This window comes from Cebidichthys violaceus, unplaced genomic scaffold, assembly GCF_023349555.1.
Source record: "Cebidichthys violaceus isolate CVI_PGR_0920_01 unplaced genomic scaffold, fCebVio1.0.p SCAF_10, whole genome shotgun sequence".
NCBI classification, from domain to species: domain Eukaryota; kingdom Metazoa; phylum Chordata; class Actinopteri; order Perciformes; family Stichaeidae; genus Cebidichthys; species Cebidichthys violaceus.
In genome coordinates, this window is record NW_027176263.1 from 987,077 (window position 1) to 1,014,382 (window position 27,306).

Consider the following 27,306-nt stretch of genomic DNA (forward strand, 5'->3'; position numbering starts at 1 on the left):
CCCACTTTGGGCTGTAGCATCATACAGACATGAGTGATCATGTTTTAAATCCCTGAGGAAACGTTTGTCTTGCACCAAGATAAAACACAGAACTTGATGAATTGACACCGTGTCAAGCGCCAATGTGTGTTCCTTTCTAATGAGTTTTGTCCCTCTCTTGTCTCTGTACAGGAAGGTGCCACCGCATGAGGCGGAGACGGCGGGGGCCATCATGGCCTTCTTCTTGTCCCTCGGCTTGGCGCTGGGCGCTGGAGTCTCCTTTGCTTTCAGGGCCATGATCTAAAATCCCCAGCAGACCCTTCAGCAGACGTAGATTAGACCACTCGACCCGGTCAACTATCTCCGACCGAGTGGAGACGGCACAGAAGACTAGAGGACCTCGGTCTTCTCAAGTGTACAGTAGAGACTTGTCTCGTCCAGCCATCTCAGCAACAATATAAGCTAGAACATGTTACTGAATATTTAGTTTTCTTCCAAACTCAGCAGCCATTGATCAAAACGGGTTGTTTCTCTGAGAGGATTTGAAGAGTTCAGAGTGCAACTAGACGAGCAAATCAAAACCAAATATGTAGAGAAAGCAGCCGTCGTGGACTCGTCATGTAGACGACGGCAGAGATTCTCCGAGGTATTTTTAAATTTCCCCAGATATCACAAATCTTAAGCCCAGACAGAGTTAATGAAGACGGACTGTACGTAGCATCCCAGAGCCTCCTTCATAAAATATTCTAAAATTATTTAAATAATGATCAAACAACGTTTTATTGTTATGTAAAGTTATACATCTCTTACACTTTCTTTGAAACAGCCACATTCTTTAGAAATCATATTAAGTTATGATGGTGTGTAAATAGTTTTTTTTTTTTTTTTTTTATATAAATGAGGCTCTTAGATTCTGGTGTTCGACTCGTCTACATAAACCTGTCAATTTTATGTATTAATTATGTTTGTAAACTGATCCTCAACGTGACTTTTTATTTTTGAATGACTTCACTCTGGACTGTTGCAGCTTTTAAACTCTGATCAAACCAAATACAAGAAGACAACATGGGAAAATGATGAACTCTGAAGGGAAGTCACGACCCATCAAACTGCTAGTGTGTGTGTGTGTGTGTGTGTGTGTGTGTGTGTGTGTGTGTGTGTGTGTGTGTGTGTGTGTGTGTGTGTGTGTGTGTGTGTGTGTGTGTGTGTGTGTGTGTGTGTGTGTGTGTGTGTGTGTGTGAGTGTGTGAGAGAGAGAACCACTTTGTGTTTTGTAAACTCACTCATAACGGATCAGTAAATTCTCAAAGAATGTAAGGACGGGCTGGATCCTGAAGACGAGGTGTTGATCAATAATCTGGTCCACTATCTGCTGAATAGTCATCCTCTTAGAGGGGGCATGTCTGTCTGTAGGGTCTGTTTGGTTTTTCTGAAAGCACACATGTCACATTTTCTGCCCACATGTTGAAGTTGTTACTGTCACTGTATCTTCCTGATACATTTTGCTACAATGTATTATTGATCGAAGCAAAAAGAAGAATATGCAGTCGTCAGTGACGTGAAATGTGCCATTTGAAAATGGGATTAGGAGACTTTTTAATCTCATTCTTGGGTTTTTCTCGAGTCTGGGACATTTCTCATTTTAACCCATTTTCATGTAAGATAAGTTTTGTATCAGAAGTAGAGTTAAGTATGTTTTTCAAACTTTACCACTTGGCTCTAGCCGAGATAGTTTTTTTTCTGAATGCGGCGGAGATAAATTTGTGCTGGTCTGTTATATTTTTGTGGCCTTTTTTGATGCTTCTTGTTTAAAGTCTGCTTTAGATGTACACTATTAGTCATGAAACCAGCTGTGTATGTTTGTTTATAAGCACAACGTTGGTCTGTTCTTCCGTACTCTGTGTTTTGGTTGGTATGGGAGTCATGGACCATTAAAATGTTACTATTTTGCAGCTTAAAACAGTTCTGAGATAAAATAAAACTGTATTTTTAAGAATGTGGCTCCTCCTGTTGGTCATTTATGGAAGTGAACTGCTCGACATTTCAGCAGCTGATGAGGTAAAGTTCAGTTATTTCTGAACATCTGGACACCAGCGGCTCTCTTCGTAGTTCATGAATGTGCGGTAGAAACTGTCTGCGTTCCCCAGATGATAAACGCTGATCTTTCCATTCTGCATGTGAGTGAATAATGAAGTTAGCTGTCCATGAAAACGCCTCAGTGTTCAGCACAGAAACATGCAGCTCGTCTTGGCAACTTCTCAGTGACCTTTATGAAATGAGGCCACTGATTGAGCAACTCTGCAATAATGCTAATATTAGACGTAGATTACCCATGACAGATAGGCATAGATCTTGAAAAAATTTATAAAACTAAAATGTTAAACAAATGGCCAAAAAAAGCAATTTTAACACGATTCTTTTCCCCAGAAATAATCTTAAAAAAAAAAAAGGAGCCATAAGAATTGAATTGATGATTTATTCAAAAATAAATTACAGGAGATATCTTTAAAAGGCAGACAATACATTGTCTCCGACCCACTCGTCACAATCAAAAGATTTCCCTATCAGAATCCAAATATTCACACCATGTTTCTATTAACATCCATCCTCATGAAAAGGATATAAACTACAGGTAAACCCTACAGCAGCAACTTATTCTTAAACAAACCAAAGTTAAGTTGATCAAGAAAACAGCAATTGTCAACTGATTCACTATAAAATGTATACAAAGTTTATTTAAATATGTAATCCAACAACATGCCCGATGTGCTTGCGTGATCACAGAAAGAGAGACTGTACAGTGTGACACTGGCGCTTGAGGTGAGAAATAATGTGGACGGAATCAACAAAAAGAAAAAAGAGCTCAGAGAGAAATAGTTCAACATTTTTGGGAGATACGCCTTTTCACTTTGTTGCATAGAGTTAAACGGGAAGATGTATATCGGTCCGCTGAAGCTGGAGCCAGTTAGCTTAGCATGAAGATTGGAAAAAGGGTAAACAGCACTTTGGTTTGTGTGTATGATATTCCATGTTAATTATTGAGCATTTAAGGTGCTGCTTTAGGCTGTTCTTCTAAGTTCCCCCCCTGCTGGCTGTATATTCATCCTACAGATATGATATCAATTTAACTGACTCAAGAAAGCAAATGAGCGTATTTTCCAAAGGTTTCAACTAATTCATTAAAAGATGTAATAGGAGTTTGAGCTCCAACTAAATAAGGCTCCCAAAATCAAGAATCAAGGTCTTACAACTGAGGGAAACCTTCTAGTGCAGCTTTAATAAAAAAATAAAAATAAAAAGGCAGCGGAAGAGAAAATGGTTCAACATGAAAGTCCTCCCTGGCTACCTAACTATAGACACCTTGGCTGTAAAAGCTGTTAGCTAGTTTAATGCTACGACACAGTAGCTCTTAACACCATGCAGAGGGCCAAAGGCGGGCCGGTTCGCTACGAGACACTGAAGGCCAGATAAAACATTAGTCCTAATTTAAAAAAAAAAAAACACTTCAAAAGTCAGCTGAGAGGCTCGAGGCTTCCTACAGTTCTCTTCACGATTACAATCACAAAATATTAAAGGGAAAGACGTGCGGACAGCTAGAAGCAACCTGAGCCCAGCGTGGCATTATGTTACCTGGTTAACCTTTCCAGACGTATTGAGAGAAACTGAATGAATGGAGTCAGTAGCATGTCAGAAGAAGAAGAAGAAACGTTCTACACAGCTCAAATTTGTAGAAGACAGACTGGAAAATAAAAAGTGAAACGCCTCTCCAGCTGGTCCAGGACAGGATTTTCAATTCAGAATCAATAAAATCTATTTCCTGATTATACTGCAATAACAAAACCAGACTCGACAATCACCTCACTATTAGTCGATAGTCTCTTGTGCTTGTAGGAAACGTTCATTAAACAGACTGAAGAGAAAGTAAACTCTGACTTGTAAGACAAGACGATTAAATGCACAGAAAAGTGTTTCAGTTTGCATCCATTGTTGTTGTCAGTTTTCCCTGAATTGCAGCTCAATCCTGAAGCGAGTGCAGTCCGCTACCAGCATACGTGTGTGTGTGTGTGTGTGTGTGTGTGTGCGTGTGTGCGTGTGCCTACAGCAAAAGACATCTATCACAGCATGGCACACTGAAGAGACGGTCCTTCAGGTCCGGTTTTGGCGACGTTACCGGCTTCTCTCCTCCGTCCTCTGGTGAACGTGCTGTTTCTGCTCTGAGGCACTGGGGGGCGATGAAGAGCAGGGCAGGTCCACAACAGATGAAGATGGGGGCAGCCATGTGGTGACGATGGACGTTTGGGAGGGATTAAAAGAGGATCAGCTTTGGTGTTGAACTAGTTCCACAGTTCTAGGATTGAACACATTGGGCGAGTGGGCAGGAGGGTGATGAAGACGACGGGAGAGATGAGGAGGAAGAGCGTCAGTGAGTCTTTAACTTGGTGCGCTGCGAGCCCGGTTCTGTCAAGCTGGCTCTGATGGAGTTAACCACCGTCTGTCTGACGTTGTCTTCCATATAATGTTCACTTAGCGGCTTCAAAACCTGCAGGAGAAGAGACAGAAAGAGGATTCTGTGAGAACAAATCAAATGAACTCGTCGAAAAGAAAAAGTATCCATAAAGGGGACAAAGAAACGGAAAGAAAGCAGGTTAGGGAAGAAAACCGTTTACGGTAAAATAAAGAAACTAAAACACAAAGCGACCACGGAAAGATTCACAACACAACTGAACAAAACCTCTTCAACGGAAATAAACATTAAAGAAAAGAAAAAAGAGAAATCAGTCATCCAAGATAATTGACCGTTTGTGCCGGCGTCACGTCTTTGAGATCCTGAGATGGGTCTGGCCCGTCAGTGTCCACGCGTTAAAGTACAAGAATCCAGCACCATTGGACTGAAAATTAACTATCAAGAAGCCAGCAAACTGCACAAGTTTTGATATAAAAAAAATGAAGATCAACAGTCTGTAAATCCAGCCGGCAGCTAGTTCATCTTCTTGTAGTTGTTGTTGAGAGGAGACGGAGCTCCGAGGCCCAGCGAGACGGGCCAAGCCAGGCGGCTCCTGAGAGGCTCCAAAAGTTTGGAAAACACCTGAGAGGACAGCAGGGAGGAACGGGAGAGTTAAAAAACGAGGAACTGACAGGAACACTGGAGCAGGAAGAGGAGGGGGGAAGAAAAAGATGGATCCAGATTCAGGAGAAATAAAAAGGTTAGAAAAGAAGAGATGAAAAGATGAGAAAACTGGGTAGATGTTGAACCTTACAAACGAAAAACAAAAGAAAAACAGGGAGACCGGCCGCAGGAGGTGGAGAAAGTAAAAAGGAAAGGAAAAGATGTTGAGAACAGAAGATCAGAGAACCAACAGCTCTCACCTTTCTCACTGTCTTCTGTGAGGCAAAGAGAGAGGAGGAGACAGAAGCAGAGGAAGGAAGGAGAAGTCAGAGGAGACACGAGGGCTGCGTTTGTGTTGAATCGCAAACATTCATGAAACTAGATTAAATAGATAAGAAACCCAGAAACACCCCGACTCTATATTAGAGTCTGCAGGACAACAACTGATGGAGCAAATAACAGTGTGTGCTGATGGAGTTTGAGTGTGGACGGAGCGCTGGAAGGTGATTTAAGAGTTCGTGAGACGGATGTGAAGACGATCATAAACATGCAGTGGACAGAAGGAATTAAAAACTGATGGAAGGATTCTTGTTTCTCTTTTCAAAACACAGAAACTAAACTACAGTAGAAACCAATGGCAGGAACACTAAATATAACTTTATATTGTTATTCATTTGGAGAAAAGAAAATATAATTAAAATGTCAATCCCTTCAAAAAACATCATTTGACTCCTGTCTTAAGCTTTGACAACAATGTTCAAAAGTAAAAAAAAAAGAATCAAACAATATATTAGCTGATGAATGGCTATTAACCAGGAAGTCTATGTATGGAATGGGACATCTTCCCTCAGTGCTCTCTGGTGGACAAACTCTGAAATGTAGGCCTGTAACAAGTCCACCACCAAGAGAATTGGCAACGATCTTTTATAACCGATTGATCATTTGAATTATCTATCAAACACAAATGCTAAAGATCAGCTTCTCAAATGGGATGATTTGTTGCTCAGTGACAACCTGAAGACATCACCTTGGGCTTTGGAAAAGTCACTATTTTCTGACATTAAATATTTTTAGACTTTAAGCAATTAGTTGAAAGAAATAATCAACAAGTTAATCAAAAATGAAAACATATTAGTTTGCGACATTGTCTATTTTACAAACATATATCTTTGGTTTTTCTGAAGTGCAATATCGAGTTACTCTTATTTCTTGGATGACATGATAAGGTTATTTCTGCTTTGATATCTGACATTTCCTATTTCCAGACCTTTTCTGTTAAAAAACATTTGACCTCAAGTGTATTATCATTCAAGCCAAATCTTAAGAAATAACCTATTTTCTGCCACACACACACACACACACACACACACACACACACACACACACACACACACACACACACACACACACACACACACACACACACACACACACACACACACACACACACACACACACACACACACACACACACGACCCACCTGTTCCCAGAGTGTCTCGGCCACCAGATCTATCAATGTCCCCACCTCCCGAAACTCTCCAGAGTACTTCACATAGGCCCAGGCGCAGAGCGACAGCAGCGCCACGCCCATGACCAGGTTAGCCAGCGCCGCCAAGACGCTCAGGCCGATGAAGCCCGTCAGCCCGGAGACCACGTAGGTGACAAACATGACCGCGAAAAGCGTGGCGGGCGTGCGCGCCGCGTAGAAGATGTTCTTGCCGTCGTTGTGCTTCGAGAAGCTGGCGAAGGCCTCGCCCAGCTCCGACTCCAGCTGGTTCTGGTAGCGCTGGCAGAACTCGTCTCCGCCCATTTTCTTCACGGAGCGGAAGTGACGCACCGAGTGCTCGAGGAACTCCTCGTGGCAGCGCTCCAGGTCGGCCGGGGCGATGTAAGGCTTGTCCCCGCCGCAGACCTGAGAATGACGGAGGAAGAGATGAAGACACCTCCAGCTGCACGTGCATTAGGGCCCATTTTGGGAAGATTTTTATTAGAGATTAAACAATTAAAATGACTCAGTGTGCTGCTAGTTTCATGTAAACATAACACCTCCCCCCTCTCCTTCAATGACACCTGGTCGTATTTGGTGATTTTTGGGTTAATGAAGCGATCATAACTCATGATGACTGAAAGATAAACACGTGCTCACCAGCTCCATGTTCTTGCCGTACATGTCTTTGGCTCCTGCCACAGCTGTCAAGTTGTTGGCTTCTGCTGTCGCCTGACGAACGGGAGAAGACGATGAGGTTCAAGATAAAAAAACAAAAAGTGTGAGCCATACTTGATAAGCTGCCTCAGACGGTAACTAACCTGCAGCATGGACTTCGGGTGAGGCAGTTCCTCCCCTTGATAGATCTTTATGTAAGCCTGCAGGAATGGAAAATAATACAGTTTATCACACCTGATGATAACACAGGAAATCAACAGCCTGGGGGACATATTGTACACGTGTTGTGTGTCTATGCAGTGACTAAACTTGGATTGTTTTTTTCTTTAAATCTACAGGACATTGTTGACATCTACTGTGAAAAAACGAAACAATTTTGTGCCATTTATGCTCCATCAAGCTTTTGTTTGTCTTTTTATCAGTGTGAAAACCACTGGACTTTGAATAAAATCTTGCAGGACCTTGAAGTACTCCAGGAGATCTCTGCAGGTGACTTTGTTGCCTCCGATCTCCTTTTCCACCAGGCGGTCTGGGGCCAGGAGGAGAGGCACCAGTCTGGCCAGCGCCCTCTTAAAATCGCTATCGATGTCTGAAACGCACAAAACACACACCTCGATTGTCCTCTGAAACGTTTCAGCCCAGCATGCTTCAGCCATCACTAGTCTTTGTTATTAGTTCATGTTCCTGTTTTTCCTCACCTTTCAGCCTGCCGTCAAAGTGCTGGTTGGTGGCCACCTTGAGGCCCGGATGTGGCAGCAGGAAGCAGCCGATGTTGGAGAAGCAGGAGTGGATGTGCTTCCTCACATTCTGCAGCTCCTCGTGCTGGTTCTGTCTCACCTGAGTCAGCAGCAGACAACAATTGACTCACAGTGAAAGTGTGTGCTTTTTTTCCTTCTCGTCATTGACTGATGTGTGGAGCGTGTAAACACAGACGCATGCGTCGCGCTAAGCACATTTTGCACACACCTGAACAGACGATGAGATAAGTGGTTATGAAAAAGAGGTGTGGTGTGTCTGACAGGAGCAGCGAGTGTGTGTGACCTGCTGCAGAAACGTCTTCAACAATGTGTAGAAAGGTCAGGGTAGACAAATATTTCCAGTAGCCACAAAAAGACAAATCTGCATTTTCAAAAAAATTTAAAAAAGATTCTCACTTGTAGTCTTTTGTCCAGGAAGTTGTTGCCTCCTTCCAGCCCGTAGTTGTGATCATAAGGATAACACCAGTCCCGAATCAGAAACATCAGGGACTGAAACACAGTTTTGAGTCTTATTGTTATTTTCTCAATTCTATAGATATGTTAATAATCTAATATTATAATAATTATTAGAAAACTGCATGATTTGCTGTGCAGCTACTTATTTAATATAATATAACTCTATGCACACGATGCATGTTCTATATATCATTCAGACGACATGCATGTTCACAGTCAGTACCTGGAAAGGTTTTAGGTAGATCTCTTCCATTGCCAGGCGGCCATATTCTGTGAAGAGCTGAATGTGAGAGGAAAAACTAGTTATGATCCGGTAACAGGAGTTACTGTAACTTTGGTGCTATTTTCCCAGAGGAGGAGAAGACGTGACACCAACCTGCAGATGCTGCAGGTCGTCCTCCTGTATGTTCTGGGAGAGGTTGTACACCTGAAAAAAACAAAAAAGGAAGACACACCACATGGGACATGATTGTAAGAGAAAGAAAAACAGCATATTTACACCAGACAACACAAGCTTTTTAAGTCTCACCTGTACAGAGCTGGTCATGGTGCTGAGGGCGAACACAGTGGCACAGTCCTTTATGGTGGACTGGCTGTCGAAAGCTCCCTGAGTGTCCACGAGGAGCACAGCGACCTGTTGACAAGAGATGCAATAGATGTAAAATACTGCAGCCTGTCGGCCAAGTAGGGCATTTGTGTTTTTGCTGTTAATGTTTACACTGGTAAAAACACAAAATTCGTATATGCAGCAGGTTCCTTATGAGCTTCATGTGAAGATGAAGCTCATCGGGACTTATTGTACTGTTTGTTTGATCACCGTCTACCTTGCTGCCGTCAGGCTTGTCGACCACAAAGACTTCGCTCCAGATCTGAATTCCTGTGGTTTCCCTCTCGCAGCCCCCTCTCCAGGTGAACCCCGTCAGGGGCTCATCATCCCCTCCAATCCACGACTCACTCTGCTGTTGAAGGTGAGAAGGACGGAGGAGACGAGGATAGGATAAGATGAGAGGAAATAAGAATGGAAGAAGAGATGAGAAAATGGGTTGGGATAGAAAAAAAAAAAAAAAAAAAAGGGTTGAGAGAGAGAGAAAGAGCTTTTGTTAAATTTGTCTGTGACCACAATATTAATAACTAACCAGTCAGGTACCATCCGTTCTTTCTTGATAGCTGACTTAAACCACCACAGGACACCGTAGCATCACAAGTCACACCATCGTCCTCATGTTCGTACAGTGTGCACAGTAACAGGAGTGAACAAATCACTCTGGGAGACACTGGTTGAGTCACACAGAAACACGAATATGCTGCAGCACAAGGCTTCAGCTTTAGATGAACACCCATTGGATGTAAGGTTTATCTTATCAGTCTTTTGTTTTATGCATCATTAAAAGGCCCTCATCCCAAAAAAAAAAAAAGTTGTGTTATGACTTTAAAAAGGAGGAGATCCACTGACCACAAATAGGAAGTGCGTCAACAAGCCTCACCTGACAAGCAAATACCTGATTTGCAAGGCAAAGTATGCATGAACACTGATTCTTGGTGTGTACAACATGACGTCTGTGCCGAAGGCCTCGTCACTACCACTCGACAGAGCAGGAATGCAGTCCGTCGCTTGATGAGAACATGTAGCTGCAGTCCAATAACAACAGATGAACACACGCCTGTGACAGCTGCTGTTTGCAACATTAACTTCTGGATGGAACTGACTATCAAGAGCCACAGTCTGAAGAAACAGGATATCAGTATTCAGGGGAAAATGTGAACATGTGCAGATCTGGTCAGACTTACATGAATGAAAACATTCATCACAGCTGTGAGAGAAACATTCCTCCCTCTTTACGGGTGTGTGTGTGTGTGTGTGTGTGTGTGTGTGTGTGTGTGTGTGTGTGTCAGAGAGAGTATGTGCAAGTGAGTGTAAGGTGATCCTGGCTGCTTAGCTTAAGGACTAGTTGTTGTTGAGACACACAGTTGTTAAAGCTCAAGAGTGTGTGTGTGTGTGTGTGTGTGTGTGTGTGTGTGTGTGTGTGTGTGTGTGTGTGTGTGTGACCACTTGGTGTTATTCATATTTACAGATATTATATAAAAGGCCAGTAACCACACAGGGAAATTAAGAGTATTGGACCAAAACTCTTATATTATTATAATTACACTAAAGTTCCTAAACTCTTATTATGAAACCTAAATATGGCGACATTCACCTTCCCAGTAAGTGGAGACCAGTTAAACCACTGCGCCGCATTGATGCCCCACGTGTTAGTCACCTGGTTGAGTCAGTTTCTCAGGATGAGACCAAACAAGACGCACATGTCTGTGCCGGTTGTAATCTCATCTGCTCTACTCATTTATCCAGCCCACCTGTTTTCAGAATCTCTACTGCCTGTGAATGTTACACAATATTAAAGTGCAAGAGGAATTATGTTTACTGAGCTCATGTAAAAGACACCATCAGCCTTTCACAATCAGTACAAGTGTGAACAATGATAACTGATGGGCCAAATGTATCACACCAATTTGACCTATGGGTGATAAATTTAAGAGCAACTGCATCGGAGTGTATTTTAGTTATTATAGGCTATTTCTATGTAAATGAGACCATCACTAAAAGTGATCAAAGTTAATATTTAAACTTCAATGTGCAAAGACTCAGAGAGAAATATCACTATTTATATTTCAGTCTGGCACGGTTGCTCTGAAGTTGCCATCAGTGCACCCATGACGTTAAAGATTGTTTTGTCCGGATCTTAATAATATATGCAGCGTCACATAAGCAACGCTTGACGTCATGCATTAAGAACTTGACTCTCTTGATCTCCACAGGACTGTGTGTACGTTGAAACACATGATTATTCTCACCTGACTGTGCATGTAGCGCAGCATGAAGTCCAGCAGGAAGGACTTGCCCTTGCGGAAGGCCCCGGCCACCGACACCACCACCACGTTCAGGTCCTTCACGTGGTCCTGCAGCAGGATCCTCTCCAGCGCCGCGGCGTCCAGCTCGAAGCTGTGCTCGTCCTCGTTGGCCACGACGATCTGGATGGGTCTGGCCTTCTCCTCTTCCTCCTTCTCCTCTTCCTCCTCCTCCTCCTCCTCCTCCACCACAGCAGCAGCCTGAAGACACGAGTTTGCAATCAATCAGTGGCTTTCTCTGGCATCGAGAAAGCATTTAGGTCGTTACAGTGATGATGAGGCGGGTTTCACGGAGGAAACAGGGAACTGAAAATAACAACGCTGAGATCAGCAATTAAAGCGTCTGGGAGGGGAAAATAAGGTGAACACATTCAGGAGCCTGACGAACAGCAAAGACACAGAGATAATTTAAAGATTTCTAGTAGATAAATATTAGTGGTAAACATGCTGGTCACTAGACAGGAAATACAGCAACACTTTACCTCTCCTTCCAGGAACTCGTCTGGTGAGAGGTTGAGCTTGGCTTTTTTGCCCGAGTTTGAGGCCCTGGTCCTGGGGAGCTGTTCATCCTCCAGGTCTTCAGGCCGGGCTAAAGGAGGCCTCTGCTTGTGCCGATAAATGGGGACATCTTCCACACCACTCAAGCCTTTAGATAACCGGACAAAGTAGAGCAAAAAAGATTAAAATACACCGTTCAGATAACATCATGCTGCGTGTTAATGTACAAAACAACAGGCGCAAGATGTGGAGGCGGGGTTTGTGTGTTTAGGATCAAACACCACCAGGTTTCATCGTCATAAGTTTGGAGAAGTTTAAGAGAAGGAGAAACGCCCTCCATGCGGTCATATTGTAGATCTTTACAGCTAAATACTGTCATCCACTCTGGTCGGCCCATCTAGGTCAAGCTCAAAAATAGCCTGAAAATCACAAAGGGCCAGCAAAAAAAAAAAAGACAGAAGAAAAATAAGTTAAGGGGACAGCGTTTTCACATTCTTCATCTCAGCCAGTTTCTATGAAAGTCTTTTGCCTCTAAAACTGTAAGATACCTTACTTCCTGTCACAGTAACAACTAAAAGTAAGGGTGCTGAACCACAAACTGACGCATGCAGACGGGTCGCTCGTCTTGGTAGTGTTACGTTGTAGTTTTCAGACCTCTATGAAGCATTATTCAAAAATGAAGCTGCTTGAACAAACATTTACATGTTATGACTGTTAATCCAGTTCTGTGCAGAGGTAAATACCCCCCCCCCTTCCTTCCTGGTGTAGATTAATCCCTGGCGCAGGATTAAGATGACACTCCCTGAAGCACAAACTCAAAAGTGACAATCCATCGGCCAACTAGCATTAATCATTGCTCATTCAAATATTTCAAACGACTAGCCAGTCAACTGTACCGAGTTAATCGTCGCTCCACAGTGACTCTCACCACATTCAAATCAGCAGGACCCATCCCTTGATGGACACGCTGGACCTGCATGCAAGTCACTGACTTCCTCATTCAATTACTCATCTGAAGAAAGAGTGCAGGGACAAAAGACACACCCCCGATACTCCACCTGTTTCCAACAGTGATAGAATAAACATTGCTACGTCAAGCAAGTAGAACCTAAATTATTTTACTCTACCGGTGTAGACATCCAAACCAAATGTCTCCATCGTTCACTACAGAGAGCGACGACAGCGGTGCCTTGTGTGGTTGACACAGGAAGAGGGCATGAAGAGAGAGTTCATGCTGTACCAACCAGCTCATCACAAACGTGACCCCAGGTAGTGAGCTACAGCAGCAGCAGACACACAAGCTAGATAACACATTTTAAATGAGTATCTCCAACAAAAATAGATGGTCCTCAACACTGTGCTGGGCGCTAAGCTAAGGAACCAGTGACAGGGGAGACAAAAACAACAACAAACCGGATCAATAACATACTATCTTACTTTTACTGACTATCAGCTGCCTCAACTATCAAACCAACGTCAAAATTTAGGTGATGTTCAAGACCTGGATCCTTTTCCAACACTCATTTTGTGTTTTCTTACACTCCTCACAGTAGATTACACATCTTAGTTGTTGTACCGTTTGTTTTATCTACTTTTTTTAAGTGGTGGTAATGCTGGCTTGTCTGAATCCAGGCACCAGCACTGGGCCACTTTAAGGAAGTGGGAGGGCCGTTGTGAGTCCCTCAAATAGGACAACTGGAAATGGGGCATCCACGAGATCAACTCTGTAGTTGCTGCAAAGCCACCAAAAAGGAAAGCAGCCATGCTCTGCTGGGCCGAAGGCACGGAGCAGTAATCCAGCCATACAGTAATCTGCTCTCCGCACACAAATTAGCCCAGCAGACTTCATCAGTCTGAGGCCGTCTGGCAGGATCACATCCGAGTCCAGAGCAGCTCTCAGCAGGATGAAGTGGCTCAGAGGGGACCCACACAAAGACACCATTCTGCTGGGACCGCGAGGAGAACACAATAAGCATGCAAGGAAGCACAACAGCCAGTGAAAACGCATTATCTTTGCCGATATGCGCCTTCACCGCTACGCTCTGATAAAGTGGCCCCGTCCTTCAGCCTCAGCTCGCAGCAAACGAGGGCAGAACTAAAATTAGCTGCATCACCTCTTATCTTATGGAGCCACTGAGCAGATGTTAACTGGCCTATATACTTTTTACTCTGCACAGCGTTACACTCACACACAAAGTTGTTAAGGGATAAGATGAGTTTGTGTAGCACACACAAACACACAAGTGTGGGGTCTATCTTTAACTATGCATGGCATGAATAGAGTGCAGGCCGGTCCTACGTCTCAGCACCGCGTCCCAAATCAGCTCTCCCTTCTCTGGACTCCTGCACTATATCTGAGGCACACTTTGATAAGTCCATGGACCACTCGACTTAAACGGGAGCCTTCATAGGAATGAAGACCCTGACAAAAACGTTGGGAGTGAAGTTGAAGCATGCGAGGAAAATTTCACCACTGCTGCGAGTTAGACGGTGACAAATACGCCGCAAGCAAGATGTTAAATATTTGCTGATGCCGTTGTTTTTAAATCCCATTTCACATTTTGGATCGTAGGAGAGAACACTGACAGTTTAAGTGTTGAGAAACTCATGCTGGAGCTGTTTCTCTACTGTTGCAAGACTGATTATTAACACCAGTGCTTCTCAGCAGGGTTTCAACACCCGCTTGGCACATCCAGGCTATGCATTCTTAATTACTTGGAGAAAAATTATATTTTGAGTGACCACTGGCTATGTAGGTTTATTATATGTCAAGACAACAACACTGCAGAGTCTGAGCTAACGAAAGCGGACAAATTATCCACTGTAGATGCAGTTACCCTGACTTTCATGCACACCAGCAGACAACCTGCCACGGCCTCCCTAGACAAGAGTCAAGGAGGGCAAATGTTCAATAGCAGCAAGCAGACCGATCAGTAGTCCGTGAGGACAAAGTGCAGACTAAGAGCAGCCGCAGTCAGTGAATGTTGTTGCCACAGAGTCAGCTGGTCCGTATGAAAGTAGATATAAAGGTTATCATGATAAAAGTATCTCAGTGGGGAACCATGGGGAGAAAATGTACCGTTTACGAATCTGTACAAGGTTGAGAGAAAGGTTACAATAACAGTGAGTGTGCTGAGAATTTGCTATGAACACCTCCAAAAAAGTTTGAAATTATGTAAATTTTTCTGACATTTTTGCTCGTTTAAACAACTCACTGATGATTGATCGATGATCAAAATTGCAAATATTTATGTTGCCAACTTTAGTCAATCAACTACTCAATATGAACAAGGTGCTGGCAGTAGCCTTATTTCCCCCCAATACTGCTTTAAATCTAATTTAAGGACGGCGCCGTTGTCAGTCACAGATGGGAACATGAATCGTTGCTGATTTACTAATATATAAACTGTATATTTAGAGGAAAAAAACCATGATCCAGATATTTAAGAAATAAATAGTTAATATAAAAAACAAATTCAATGCAAGAAATATCAACATCAGATGTGAAATGCATTAATTTTAGCATCAGTCAACAGTGTGTTAATGACTATGGTTTACATAAATAATAATACATGTTCAGAGGACAACATTAGCCTTGCGTTTAACGTTGATAAGTCTGCTGGAGAACTGAACAGACTAATAATAGAGCATTTAAATATATCCCAGAGTCATTAGTGCCATGAAGAAGATTAACGTGTTGTGTTTAAGTTGGACTGAACAGAAAACTGCTCCAGCTTCACAAACACGTGCAGTTAAAGACAATACAAGGTGCGACTGTGCAGCTCCAGGTTCACGAGCCGCCAGGTGAAAGTGACGGTCCGGACAAATGAGCAGACAGGTGTCGCGGGTGAATTTCGTACCCGAGCCAGAATCGGTTTCACTCGAGTTAACGAGGGAAAAACATGTTTTGACAAAGCGAAAACACGCGCTGACAACATGTTTGTGCCTCAAGATTAATTTTAGCACAGTTTGGGCTGTGTTGACACTAGTTTGCAGACTAACGTCGGAGGAGACACATTCTGACACGGGGTACCACATTTTTCAGGACACCAAATGAAAACAGAGGCTAACGGAAAAGCGAGTTCACCCCTCAGAAAAGACAAAGACGATCGAAGCAAAAAACACTTTTTTTAATCCTCCTCGCTCCTCAGCTCCTCACTCCTTAATCGATTCACTCTCACAGATCCACTCGACAAGATCAACAACGGTTTACCTTCGTCAATGCCTCGGCTTTTGCAGTTGGGCTCGAAGTGATTTCTGCTCCTCAACCCGCTCACCTCCGCCATCTTGGACTACTGAAACCTAACGTGGCTGACGTCAAAGGAGCTTTTTTCTTCTCACGCTGTCTGCCGCCCCGAGGCTGCTGCAGCTGAGTGTAGTGCGTCCTTGCACTAGTATGCAAACTATTCAGTTAATTTCACACAAGCGAAACTCCATTTATTTTTAAAGTTCTTTTAAAGTATTAGAAGGACATGTTATTTTAAATATACAGCCATTACATACCCTTCATTTATTTGACACTAGACAAATTAAAGGCTTTGAAAAGTTGTTGCATTAATCAGTCAATATTCTACCACTCGTTGCACTTTTTATTCTTGTTTACAATTGATAGAAATCTGACTTATAGATATGTTATGTTGCATATACTTTTTTACATAGGCCTATTATGTCATTATCTTTTTTTCACATACTTGTATGTCTACAGTTAAATGTTTATTTGACGTCATCATCATTGTTGTCTTTGTTCTTAGTTGTATGTTTATTTCTCGCGTCTCGTTGAAACAAAGAGAATATGTAGATAGCTATGTTTGTTGGTTAATAGTGTAAATTACAATCTAAAAAAAAAATAAATTAATATTTTACAAGTTAAAGTAAAAAAAAAAATAGGCTACAATAATCAAAGTTTAACACTCAAAAACTCAGCTAATGTGTCCTCATCAGGGCTGTGTGTGTGTGTGTGTGTGTGTGTGTGTGTGTGTGTGTGTGTGTGTGTGTGTGTGTCTGTGTGTGGCTTCATACAGTTTGATTGATAACACCACAAGCAACTGACTGTCATTTGATTTATCTAGTGAGTTCATCTTAGGTGGTTTTGGTGTTATTTAATAATCACCTCCCTTTCTATTTGGCACTGTAGAAGATGACTGACTCATTCATTCATTCACAGACAGGGCGTAACTGTACTTCTTCTTTTCCTGTTGTTACTACTGGGCAGTATGACCAATTTGTTTATTTCTTTTGTCATCCACTAATGACATAGTCTTCAACATTATTGTTCCTAAGAATGTGAGATAGGAATCTTGGAGGAAATTGGATCCATTTCCTCAACATGTCTCTGGACTGCCAACACCAGGCTACACTCACATTTTATACAGACATTCATGGTCTCCTGAGGATGACGTTGACTTTTCCAGTACCTTCAGGTTGGGGTTGACATTTGTGATTTTATGTGAGATATCTCAACAACTATTGGATGTATTACTATGAACTCTAACTATCATCAGGTCCACATTTCAACTGTCCATCACTTTGGTTTATCAAATACCTGCAAAACTGATGTCATTCCCACCAGCCTCAGCTGTACTTTATGTGTAGCGCTAGTTAGCTAATGTTAGCATGCTTACACTACAATGATCAACACACTAATATTATACCTGCTAAACATTAATAAGCCTCATGATAATGATTTAGCTCAAAACGCCGCTGTGCCTATAAGCAAAGCCTCACCGACCCGCCAGCATTACCCATCAGCCTTGTGGTCTAATGTCTACACACTGTACAATACTTCCTCCCTTGGCACCTTGATGAAGGTTCATTTTGCTTTCGCATGCAGACTGCCCCAAGATAAGACTTATCTCCTGTGTTGAGCCAGATATCTGGGATGAAGTGCAGATCTGTTGTTCTATGCTTGCTAACTTTATGGTGTTTTAACTACTCTCAGCGACGATGTCTGCCAAACAAGAAGGTGATAAAAGCTCTTCACCTCAGTGGGTTAACTGACTTCATGTGTTTATGCAGCTGTTCATGTCCAGCATTATGTTCTGACATTGTGTAAAAGAGACAATCTGCTGTCAGAGATGCCTATAGGGGGGCAGCTTTTTACTTCAAGCCTTGTAATTCCATGCCAGGTTACAGTTGGCTGCTGAGGCTTGGTGCTCAGTTTGCTGCTGAGGAAGATATGGGTTTAAAACCAATAAATATGCTTTAATAGACCATTTAGAATGAAGTATGTGGATGTAGATTTTAATATGAACAAATGGCTCTGTGAGCTAAATGTTAACAACAGCATGCTAACATGCCACGATGATAATGTAATGCTGATGTTTGGCAGGCCCAATGTTACCATGTTAAACACCTTAGTCTAGCGTGTTAGCATGCTAACGTTTGCTAATTAGCAAAGTACAACTCGTAATAAGTTTTGCCGATGTTTCGTCATTATTGAACAAATGAAATTTGAGGGAACATGTCTGTGCAAATGTCAACCTCATGGTGGTAGGGACAATTCAGGGATCATCAAAGACTTCAACCTCTGGGAACCATGAATTGTCTGAACAAAATTTCATGACAATCGGTATCTATTGGTATCACTTGGTATCTTTGAAGAGGTTTTATACTTCATTATACTCAGACTATACTTCGGTTCAGTTTTTAGATCCAACATGTGGCTTAAAAGAGGACTTAAAAGACTATTTTTTTGGTAAATGATGATGTATTCTCTTACCTTCCAGCACCCCTGCACAAGACGTCATTTAGTGCCCATAAAAATGTTAAGTTGATTGTCTACAAATCCAAATCTGTGTATTGTCCATTTTTCTGCTGAGGACGATCACGTGATAGGACAGAAAATGTCACAACAACAATTAAATGCATCATGTAGTGACATGGACTTAAATAGTCCCTTAGATTATTTGTCAAACAGGTGTGTTTTAGTCAGCAGCCTCGGTTTAATCTGTTTACATTAGCTGCAGCAGTGAGGTGTGTTGGCTTTGGCATTTAGCTAATCTTAGCGGCTCTACCTAACCTAACAAAGCTACTGTTTAGAGAAAGTAATCAAAGGAACTGTTGTAACTTTCCAACTCTAAACTCTAACTCCTCTGACCTGGACACACACACACACACACACTCACATCAACACAGTCAATTTATATTTACATTCGAAGCTCGCCTTATGTAACCCTGCACATCATCAGCCAATCAGGCTTTAGTTGGCTGGCTGTGATTGGGTGTCTGTCGAGTGCTGGATCAACTCTCTCTCTCTCTCTCTCTCTCTCTCTGAGGGACAACCCCACATATCCTGGAGATCCTGCTCCATCCCGGGATTAGATGTGACATTTAGGAGTCACTGAAGGACTCTCTTGTCTCTCCTGTCATTGATAAAAGTCACAGATAAAAAGTTCTTGTCAAGGAATACCCCTGATTGTAAAACGTGGGTCTTTTGCAGGCAGTTGTGAACAGTATTTGAAAGTTTTTCTGGGAAACTAAGGGTCAAATCGAGAGGACAACAACACCCTCAAGGCTCACCAAGCATCCTACTGATACAGATCAAACCTTGGCCTGCTCTCTTGCCTGTGGTCTTTAACTCTTTATTTGAACTTCAGGTTGTCCATGTCTTCCACACACTGCAATGGACGAGGTCACTAGTCAAACATACGAAAAGGTCAAGACACACGCAGAGAAGGAGGAGGTTCATGGTCGTAAGAGCGACAGATGGAAAATAATTCGTTTTTTAGAAAGAGTGAGAAGGAGAGACCAGCCCTGTTAATCTGTGTCAGTGCTCTTCTATTCTTAGCCTGTCGGTCCCGTCGGCCAGCAGAAATATGAGAGACACACGTGATGACACAAGTCCTGATAAATTTAGAGAGCGGGTCAGTGAACAGTGACAGAACCCCCCCCCCCCCCCCAGAGCAGCATTGAACTCCAGATGTGTGGACTGTACAGTGTGTGTTTGCATGGTATGGATGAGCTGTACTCTACCTGGGACTCTTTCTAAGGGATTATTCTAAATTTAAATTTAAAATAAAAAAAGTTCCCCCTTCTACAAGTCATGTCCTATTTGAATACCAGTCCCTTGGCTTCATGTTGCAGTCAGTTGTGATGGGCTTTACATCTATATTTAATTGAGCTCAGGAGACGGTGGAGACTGAGTAGAGGGCTCCCTCTAGTGCTGCCACGTAAAACTGCAAGGACCCCATTTATCCCAAGCGGTAAATAACTTTTACAGCACAAGTTGCAGCCTGTTGATTATGATTTAATATCCCCACAAGAAATTATGACACAAAACAAATACTTTTAAAAACAAACGGAAAACATTGTTGAATAATAACAGCAGGTTCCCTATATTGATCGTTAGTTTTTATGGCATATTCCAAAATATGATACAAGTAGAAAAGAAAAATCTCAATCACAAAGTACAGTACAAGTGGGTAATTTAGTTTTGTGACAATATTGTTGGGAATGTGTGGCCTTTAGTATCAGGGTGTTGTATTGTTTAACACAATACAACATGACATAATTAGAGTTCCAGAATGAGGCAGTTGAATGTCACAATGCTCCTCAGATGCAGAAAACAATTCACTTTTGTCAGTTGACATTCACTAGCTGAGTAAGCAGCAACTGCAGTCCTGACAGAAATAAGATTCAAAAGTCAACAATGGAGAAATACTTCCAACCAAGTAAGTGATTTTACACATCTAATGTGGATCAGTGAGGATAATTGTTGTCTGGAATATTTAAGGATGCCAGCTTGCAAATTTGTTAAATATAGCTACGTTTTAAACGTTTTTTTATGTTTTACTGCCAGACTATGAGTCTTTTTCTAGGTTTTTTCTTTGATGCAACTTTATTTTGTTTACTTATATATATTTTGTCTATCTTACAAATAACATCTCTGATTTTGTACGGTCCAATAGTTCCCCCATGTCCTAAATGTAATGGTACTGTAACGTTACTGTAGTTAAGAACAATTCTGAGGTACTTTACTTGAGTATTTCAATTCAATGACATTTTATAGTTCTTCACCAATATTTCAGTGGCAAATATTGAACTTTGCAGATTCAGATTTTACACAAAAAAGCTTAATTGAACTTCCCAACATTGTACAACAGAAAACCTTTACTTGTATGTTTCTTACATTATGTCAAAAGGGAGCTGGGAGAAAAACATGGGACAATGTAGGCACTATATAAGGAACATTAACAAAATCAGGAAATATTCAATTTTAGCAGCTAATTGCTGATTTGTCAACTTTCCTGTATGTCCTGTCTTTCAGCATGGATGCGAACAGTCACTCTACTAAATGCTTTAAAAAGTGATGACAAAGATGAGGATTACACTGCATGTAATCTAACAAAAGTCCTTGGGAAAAAGCAACACCTTTACTATCCAGCCTGCAACAGCTCTGAGCTGGACTGCATCTCTGGACCCTCCAAATCTACACCAGGACCTGGAGGTCTGCACATGTGGCAGCCAGTCAGCATGAGTACTGACTTTCCTCCCACAAATGAAGACTCTTCTCCCCTGGTGGAGGCTTGGTGTGGTCTGAGTAGTGACGTTGAGGCGTCTTCTTGCACTGAGGTCACAGAAAGCAGCTGGATGTTGAGGACTCTGCATCAGGTCACTTTCAGCTCCAACTGCGGTGACCCCTATGTGTATCAAGGCTATGAGAGTGTTGGTTGCAGAGACCTCTACGCTCCCCTGTGGGACATATCTGGGTTCGTGGATGAGGGCTTCCCACTTTGCACCCAGATTCATTGTGATAAATGGGAGCAGGATGTCTCCCTGGGTGTTGCATCCTCCATCAACTAGAACCATGAAACCATTTCAGTACAATTGATGAAGTTGGACATTGTTACAAAATGTAAATGTTTTATAATCTGTCTGGCTTTTATAACAGAATAAAATGGACCCATTTCCATTCAGTATTGTTTGACAGGGTCTTTTCTTTAAGACCTTCAGAGTTGCACTACTGGACTAATTCGTTTTGCACATGTTTGCACTTATTATTTATATGGTATAAGATATTGTATGGCATTAGGATGTACATTTTATCCATTGTTTCAGAATTCAAGCTAATCTTATCTTATCTTATATTATGTTATGTTATGTTATCTTTCTTATCTGAGCTGAAAAAACACCAAAATGTTCACTATGTAAGAAAAAGGAAACTGACACTGAAAAAAACCAACTCTACAAGCCATCAATTTTCAGCCATTCAGTTTTTGATATGATTGAACTACAACACACATGCAACATCTCATGTTACATTATTCAAAATAAGTCTATAGCCATCTTTTTCTATAAGATCCTTATATGACTCTAAACTATACTGAAACTAAAAATAGGAGTTACTTGGTAATATGCATCATGAGGAAGAATATATCCAGAACATTGTAGATGATAGCTATACATTTTATAGATTTCTGGTTTCTACTGCTACCACACGGTGGCAGTGTAGGCCTAATAGAGGGTAAAGATCGTTATTATTTTGATCTGCAACACTTAAATTGATATTTATCCATTTAGACTTTTATACTCTAAATCAGTATTTTATCATCACAAACATAGAAGGAATCGGCGCAAAAAATATCAACTTCAGCTCAGTCAGAACATTTTAACAAGACATGTCTCCTGTTCTTAAAGCTTTGCACAGGCTTCCAGTTAGTTAAAGATTTTAGTGGTGATGCTGGGTTATAAATAACTTAACAACCTGGGCCATGAACACATCTCTGAGCTGTTTGATGAACAGAGTACCCAGAAGGCCTTGTGATTCTTTAGGAAGCAGAACCAAACAGTTTGAAGCTGCTTTTAGCTACGATGCTGCAAACCTTTAAAATCAAAATCAAAAACTACCCCCGTGTCATCAGTTGATTCATTTTTCTACTTTATTTTTTTACGTTATCAAATTTGGAGCAACTTACAGCATTTTGCTGCACTATAACTGCTCTCCAACTGTATAATTTTTGTTTATTTCTATTTTATTTTCTGTTTTAGTGTGTGATTTAATGTTGTTGTAATAGATTTCTTTTTTTTAATGCATATGAAGCACTTTGAATTGCCTAGATATGAAGAATTACTATAAACATTAGCATTATACTGTATTTTGTTATTTATATTCTCTGACTTTTACAGACAATCAGTGACATGACATTACATTTAACACACACTCGGACCATCACATATCTCCTCGTGTTATTGGAGGAAAGTCTTCCGGGGTTGAAGTTCACCTGATCTATATGTACATGTGAGTTGGGGTTCCCTTTTCCAAGCACATTATGAGAACTTCAACAAATAATTGGATTTACATCTTCTGTTTCTCTATTAGATCGTTACAAAGATCATTTAAAGTCACACTGTTTGCTGTCCTGGCTCCACAATGGTGGAACCAACTTGATCTCAGGACACCAGAAACTCTACACATCTTCTGTTGTAGACTGAAAACTCATCTGTTCAGACTTTACCATGGCCCTTAAAATAAAACAACAAAAACACTTTCTTTATCTCCTGTTATCTATAATAGAATAGAATGTGAAGTAGATCAGCATATCTGAGGAAGTTGATGAAGGCCTACTTGCATGATTCTTGCACTTTTTGGGGTTGTACCCTCATGATTGAATGCAGTTATTTGAAGTCGCTTTGGATACAATCATCAGCTAAATAAATGTGGAAGGGAAACAACATGTATCCTGAAAAACAAACTGAGATTTCCCATTTTATTTCCACCTCCAGGATGGGTGTTTATTATTATTAGTAAAAAAGCAGAATATATTAAAAAGCTTCATATAATGATTTTACTTTCTAAATGTAAGAGCCTATTTGTGCATGAGAGTGAAACAGACAAAAGGACAGAAAGCACATTTTTCACTCATTAAGCTCCTGTTATTCCTCTGCAGCCTTTCAACACCTAGCTGAGTTTCCTCCACTCTGCAACATGTTTATTGTCCTCTTTCCCTCCGACTCCTCATACAGTGTGGTTGCTGAATCGACAGCATTGTTGCCAGGTTGTCATGGTGTCTGATTGTCGAGTATCATGTCACGCACCCCATCACAGCCAGACGTCCCTCCGAGCCTGCAGCCGATCCCACGTTTACCTTGGCAACCACAAGAGGTTGGCAGAGATGGGAGGGGGGGCAGGAGAAGTTGGTGGTGTTGTGTCACCATAAGTCTCCCGTGTGAAGCCTCCAAACACGAACACTAAAAGTTATTTTTCTCATTGAGTTCAGTATTTGGAGGTAGTTGACTGAGTGTTTCTTAGTTTCTTTACAAGTCTGAGAAAACACATCATGTCACGTTTTATCATCAAAGCTTCTTCATTTCTTCTCATGCTCATCGAACAAAGCATGAACATCAATTTAAAAAGAAACTGTTAAATCTGTTCTCATGGCGTGTTTTGAAGCTAGTTTTGACAGTGAGTCAATGATGGCAACACTACTGATGAGACAAAGCAACCACCATCGTATACAGTATTTAAAGCTTAATGTAATTTCTTTTTAATCTTAATTTCCCTTCTCACATCAGGTGCCTTCTTATTTTATACTACTCAGTGGTGGAAAAAGTATTGAGAGCCAAGTAAAAGTAGCAGTATCCTACTGAAAATACTTTGTTACAAGTGAAGTTCTGCATTCAAGTAAATGTTCAAAATGTACAAAAACAAGTATCAAAAGTACTGCCATGAGGGATGTCCCTTTTTCAAGTGTTATAATTATATATTTCTTATGTTTTGCATTAAAATGTTTGTGTTAAGGTGGGGATCATTACTGTTTTATATACTTTTGAGTAGTTAAATCTATACTGCAACATTTTAAAAGGTGATCATTATCATTTTGTATGTAAAATCTTCATCTGTAGTAAACAACTAGTCAATAAATATGTCAAATTATTGTAGTGGAGAAAAACGTCCAATAATCCCTTTTAAATGTAGTGGAGTAGAAGTATAAAATAGCAGAATATTGAAACACATCAAAGTACCTCAAAACTGTACTTGATATATGTAAGTAAACATACATGCACTTTTTGATACTAACCTCCTTTCATCAAAGTAAAACAGCCTCTTAGTGTTTGAGCTTTCAAACTCCTCACACTACATACTATTAAAGTTGTTATTTTGGATTTGAGCTCAAGAAGGCTACAACATTTGGATAAGAGGTGACCAATGGTAAACCGGGATCCCGGTGTCTCCAGGGCTCCGAGCCCTCGGGGGCAGGACTCTGAAAGGGAAAGCCAGGGAGGAGACTCCGAGGCCAGGCAAGCTAACAGGCCAGCAGGGGGTCTCATCACTCTCTCCACACTTCTGCTGTCAGCGCTTTTGTTTCAGCAGCATTACTCACTCTCAAGGCCCGGCCTCCCAGGTAACTACACTGCTGAGCTGGTGCTGCTGGTGGGAGGGACAGTACACATGCAGCCTCAGCACAGTGTGCACATAATGCGGATCAACCAAACGACAGCCAGAGAAGAAGAAAAAAAGCATTAACCGCTTGAGGAAGCTGAGAAAGACTGAAAGTTCTTTACCAAAAGTAAACTCGAATACCACATGCTATCACTTAATGAAGAGTTAAACCAGTCAGAAAAAACTATTATTTAACACATGTGATTACATAAACCACCTACTGTATGCATATACATTACAGACTTTCAGCAGACACTTTTATCCAAAGCGACTTACAATTCAGATTTTATCACACTACACTGTAGGCACAGCTACCAGAGCAATTTTGGGATTAAGTGTCTTGCTCAAGGTCACATCAAGGAGGAAGGAGCCAGGGATCGAACCACCAACCCTTCGATTGAAGGACAGCCTTGCTATCCACTTTGCCACAGTCGCCCATATAAAGCAACTTTTACTACTTTTACAACAAGGTTGGTGGTTCGATCCCCGGCTCCTCCTGCCTCCATGCTGAAGTGTCCTTGAGCGAGACACTGAACCTCACGTCTCGGTGTCCTCATGAACATCCCTCATGGAGCTGTGTGTGAGTGCATTTAGAGCCACCTGTATGCGTAAACACACTTGGCCAATAAAGCTCATTCCGATAATGTTATTTTCCGTCATCTTGTATTTGCATACTGACGGCTTGATGGAACAGGAACCAAAAAAATCTAAAAACATCACCAGTTACTTCAGTTTGTAATGTCGTGTTGATTTGCAGCGAACATGCTTACAGTATGTCAATAGCTGTATTCATTTGTCAGTGTCAACTTGTGACTGTTAAGGAGAAAGAGTTTTCTTTATTTTACAATTGCTGCTCAATACACTCACGTTTTTTGCTGCTACAGCCTCACTGGGTCTGGTAGCCAGTAGCTTAATGCTAGCTAATGTTAGCAAACTTTATATTATATATATTGTTGTAGAAATAGCACATTACTGAGTAAGGTCACTGACCTTTAGACTTTTCTCCAAATAATCTAAATACAGTTTGAAGGAGCTTTAGGCATCAGCAGAAAATGCAACAATAATCCAACATTTGGATTTTGGAACAGAGAAAAATAATTTTTTTCTTTGAGTTGAAGAGTTTTGCGCTCACTTCTCCTCAGATCCGTCTCTGGTATAATAACAGGGTGCAGATTGTTCACCATCACAACATAACTCTTGTGTATCTGAATCCTTCTCAGACCGAAGATGGATTTTAACGACGTCGTGTCTTCTGCTTTTCTTCACAGCTTTCCATTTACTTCCACTGACGATTCAAATTTTTTGCCTCCCCCCCCCGATGTCGTGGCATACAGCAAAAAAACAACAACTCAATAAACAAAGAGGTAACATGTTGAACATTCTTGCAGGAATCACGCTGTGTTTTTTAAATGTTCTCGTTTTTGTTCTAAATGTTTTGGCATTTACTCAGTAATTATCTATGCTTTATTTCTCATGCCCTGATGATTGTTTACCACATTTTGCTGTTTCAAGACTCTTATCAATCATTTCCAAACGATTTTCTTTTTTACTTTGGGAACAGAAACTTTTGTTCTGCCCTCAGAAGAAATTCTGAATTATAATGCTTGGTGTTATTCTTGTGACTAAGGTTGGGGTTCAACAGAATCAAGTTTTGAATCCCTTACTGAATCTTTGTGTTTTCAGCATTTGAAGAAAGATGAAAAATAACACAAACTCAAAGACTAAATTGAGATTTGTATGTTTTGCTGATTGAGGAGGAGAAATGTTGAGTGGCAGCACAACTGTTTAGACTTTATCTCTATTCTATGTATTATTCATATATTGAGCCTCTGCTCTTATGTATAAACACATTTTGTTTACATCGACAAATTATAAGTTGTTTTAGTTTATATAGCTTCTTGCTCATGGCTGTTGTCACACCTGTGGTGCTTTTCTCATTACAGGTATTCCTTCCACAATGGTCGGCGACTGCTTGAGGCCAGAAACCCCCCAAAAAACCTTATCATGGTTTAGTCCTGGTCTAATCTGTTCCCTGAGAATGCTGGCAGAAAGAGGCCCA

At 41.3% G+C, this 27,306-nt stretch overlaps 2 protein-coding genes across 4 annotated transcripts in view; one reads left to right on the forward strand and one right to left on the reverse strand.

Annotated features, from left to right (window-relative positions):
- The window catches only part of LOC137879051 (equilibrative nucleoside transporter 1-like), a 32,481-nt gene extending 30,507 nt beyond the window's left edge, over positions 1–1,974 (forward strand). For all 3 annotated transcript variants that reach the window (XM_068719629.1, XM_068719622.1, XM_068719638.1), the window contains exon 13: positions 172–1,974. In XM_068719629.1, the coding sequence (XP_068575730.1) occupies positions 172–283 (112 nt within the window). In that variant the 3' untranslated portion in view covers positions 284–1,974. The remainder of the gene's footprint in view (positions 1–171) is intronic.
- A 466-nt stretch (positions 1,975–2,440) lies between these two features.
- Positions 2,441–16,179, reverse strand: atl2 (atlastin GTPase 2). The gene is made up of 14 exons (XM_068719649.1): positions 16,083–16,179; positions 11,854–12,017; positions 11,318–11,572; positions 9,289–9,423; positions 8,994–9,098; positions 8,841–8,891; positions 8,688–8,744; positions 8,405–8,497; positions 7,949–8,087; positions 7,712–7,839; positions 7,394–7,450; positions 7,233–7,304; positions 6,567–6,998; positions 2,441–4,518 (listed from the first exon to the last, which is right to left on the reverse strand). The coding sequence occupies exons 1-14, from the start codon at positions 16,153–16,155 to the stop codon at positions 4,399–4,401; spliced, it is 1,881 nt and encodes a 626-aa protein (XP_068575750.1). The 5' UTR covers positions 16,156–16,179; the 3' UTR covers positions 2,441–4,398.
- Between the last annotated feature and the right edge of the window lie 11,127 nt (positions 16,180–27,306).

What these genes read in the sequence shown, in the direction of transcription:
- atl2 (XM_068719649.1), bottom strand. Translation starts at nt 16,155, where the DNA reads ATGGCGGAGGTGAGCGGGTTGAGGAGCAGAAATCACTTCGAGCCCAAC. An exon ending in TGCGCTACATGCACAGTCAG is followed by an intron (nt 9,424 to 11,317) that starts GTGAGAATAATC and finishes CACCTTCAACAG; the next exon opens with CAGAGTGAGTCGTGGATTGG. An exon ending in ACAAGCCTGACGGCAGCAAG is followed by an intron (nt 9,099 to 9,288) that starts GTAGACGGTGAT and finishes TCTTGTCAACAG; the next exon opens with GTCGCTGTGCTCCTCGTGGA.